We start from the raw sequence: 2,720 nt of genomic DNA, 5'->3' as shown, positions 1-2,720 counted from the left end.
TGATGACGTAATATGATCTGATCGTTACGATCGTTGTTGTGAAACTGGCGTTCGCTGCTTATATATATAACCTTCTGTAATGGTCACGTGATCACAACAAACCAATGAATAATTGTCCTTTCTGGAGCAACTCAGAACTACTTTACACACATATTATGTAAAACAAAGAAAATAATGTCGCTGAAAATGTCCTTTCTACATGTAAAGTAGGAGCTATAAATTCTATTCGATATACATAATAAAGTAAGTTCAACAAACAATCTGTAATAAAACGGACACACACAATCCTCGGCGTAGTAATACCGAACAATAATGTACACACATAAGTATTACGCTACACATTCAAGTTCCATAACATTTCGTCAAATAATTGCATTTACCGCCATGTGCGGTAAATGCCAGTTATCGAAGAAGAATAGCCTAAGCGCGATAACTCCCCTGTCCTCAACCAAATTTCCAAAATAGCCCCAAGCCTTAAATGCGCTTGCGCACACATCCTCTTCGCTCGACGATTTTGATCAGACAGCATCAACAGAAAAATCACCTCCAAGTTGCAACCCATTACGTGGATTACTATATTGTACAGGTATCGTTCCACCGGTCATCGGTATGTATTAAACATCTAGTGAAGCACTGGAAGCGAATTGGGCGTTTCCCTTGCCTCAGCACTTAAGATGTCAGCAGATTTTGCTGGATCAATATTCATCATCACCATCCGTTAATGGCGGCATGCCAAACGTTAAACAAAAGGGCTTTAACTCTACATATAATTTGATCATTCATAATTAGTAAACAATGATAATAACTTACAATCTCAGATTCAAACAAAAAAAAAAAAAAAAAACATTAATAGTAAAAATTTATAAATATATAAGCAATTAATAATAATAATAATAAATTATGTATATGTTAAACACAAGTTACACAGTTGTTTGTTTTATAGAAACATGCTCCGTGCAAAAAGGACTACAAAGTCTCCATATGCCAGGCCCGGCCGAGCTCCAGCTGCCACCAAAAAGGCCAAAGCATCCAGGCCTCCAAGCACCGTGACTCAACCGAACCAGGTCACCACTGCTACAAGCACCGTGACTCAACCGAACCAGGTCACTCCTGACGCCATACCTCCAGCCTTATCAAACCAGCCTACAACTTCCTCAGGAATAGACATCCCTGACCCCTTAGAGTTTGAGGCATCGCCAACAATGCTTTCTACAGGTACTTCAGGCAGCACTAATACATTATCTAATTCAAGTGCAACAACACCAAATTCATTATGTAGCGTTTCAGACGCATTGGGCGTCCATGTCCCAGACAACCTGAGACAAAACATATATGATAATGCATTCATTCACTTGCATAAATTACTTCCTCTCAAACCAAATGACGAGCCCCAGCAACAGCTCGCATTTGTTGCTGGCGAATTAGTGCTAAAGGCTAAGCATAAAGAAATCAAAATAACTTCAATTGAAACATGGACAAATGCTTTCCTCATTTTCAGCAGCATTTACTTGACTAAGTTCCCTGAACACATTCAATCAATCCTTAAATACATTAACATCATACGCACTGCTGCACAGCGATCATCAAACTTAAACTGGCTCAATTATGACATACAGTTTAGACTAAAGCGCTCCAGGAACCATACTCTCGACTGGGGGTGTGTCGACGCAGAATTATGGCTCTTGTATGTGTCTCATGGCCACAACACTCTATCACAGCAAACCCCAAATTATACAACTAAATCGCCAAAATGCTTTGACTTCAATTACAAAGGCACATGCGGAAGACCATACTGCACTTATCAACATGCTTGCATTAAATGCTCCAATAATCACCCACTCATAAACTGCCGCTGGCACAACAGTCAGGCATTTCGCACAGAAAACTTCCGCCCATCCCAAGCCGAACATCCCCGCCAGCCCCCAAGCAGATTTCAGAGTAGAGGGTTCCCCCCAAACCAACCAAGGCCTCTGGGACTTGGCCCCAACCCCAGTCAACGTTAACATCCTAAAATCAATGCTAAAAGACTACCCCTTGCAACATATTGCTCATGAATTAATCAATGGTTTTCAATATGGTTTCAACATTTGTTATTCGGGTATACGGGAATATCAAAAATCTAAAAACATGAAATCTGCACAAACAAATTCACAGCAGCTCCAAGAAAAAATTGATCAAGAGGTTAAATTAGGTAGAGTAGCTGGGCCGTTCAAGAATATCCCCATGTCAAATATCAAGTGTAGCCCAATAGGCATTGTTCCCAAAAAGCAAGGGGGGTGGCGTATGATTTGTAACTTATCTGCACCAGAGGGAAATAGTGTTAATGACTTTATAGACCCAGATCTATTCTTTCGAGATAAAACATAATAAAATGACAATACTACAATAAAATAACATTTAACTATCAATTATACATATTTGAGGACACGGACAGTGTTATTTCGATCTTATCAATTGTAAAACAACAATGTTTATGTCACATGACTATTTTCTTCGTAAGAAAGATGGCAAGCGCCCAATTTACAACACATGTGATAATGCTGAAATAAGTAAGTAAATTACAGTCGTAATATGGTAGATAATGATGAAAAACTGACATATAACATCTTAGTATCACTGTCCCTTACTGTCTGTTCAACAATATCTCGCTAGATCGTCTAGTAATACTAAAACAACATTTGTTTACATTACAGTGTCGAAGTGCAATGTGTATTGCATCA

At 39.0% G+C, this 2,720-nt stretch overlaps 1 protein-coding gene across 3 annotated transcripts; it reads left to right on the top strand.

The window, feature by feature from the left end:
- The first annotated feature begins 372 nt into the window (after positions 1-372).
- On the top strand, positions 373-2,341 carry LOC134266884 (uncharacterized). Of its 3 annotated transcripts, none has more exons than XM_062749091.1 (2): positions 373-580; positions 944-2,341. In XM_062749091.1, the coding sequence occupies exon 2, from the start codon at positions 948-950 to the stop codon at positions 2,001-2,003; it is 1,056 nt and encodes a 351-aa protein (XP_062605075.1). In that variant the 5' UTR covers positions 373-580; positions 944-947; the 3' UTR covers positions 2,004-2,341. The 3 variants fall into 3 exon arrangements, with proteins under 3 accessions (XP_062605075.1, XP_062605073.1, XP_062605072.1); XM_062749089.1 differs by having other exon boundaries at positions 373-586; XM_062749088.1 differs by having other exon boundaries at positions 373-607.
- Positions 2,342-2,720: the final 379 nt, after the last annotated feature.

The sequence above is a fragment of the Saccostrea cucullata genome, unplaced genomic scaffold, assembly GCF_032062105.1.
Source record: "Saccostrea cucullata isolate Sc308-1 unplaced genomic scaffold, CSIRO_AGI_Scuc_v1 ctg10054, whole genome shotgun sequence".
Taxonomy (NCBI): Eukaryota; Metazoa; Mollusca; class Bivalvia; order Ostreida; family Ostreidae; genus Saccostrea; species Saccostrea cuccullata.
This window is presented reverse-complemented; position numbering and strand designations above follow the sequence as displayed.

Bases quoted from the DNA above. Each gene is read 5' to 3' on its own strand.
- LOC134266884 (XM_062749091.1), top strand. From the start codon at position 948: ATGCTCCGTGCAAAAAGGACTACAAAGTCTCCATATGCCAGGCCCGGC.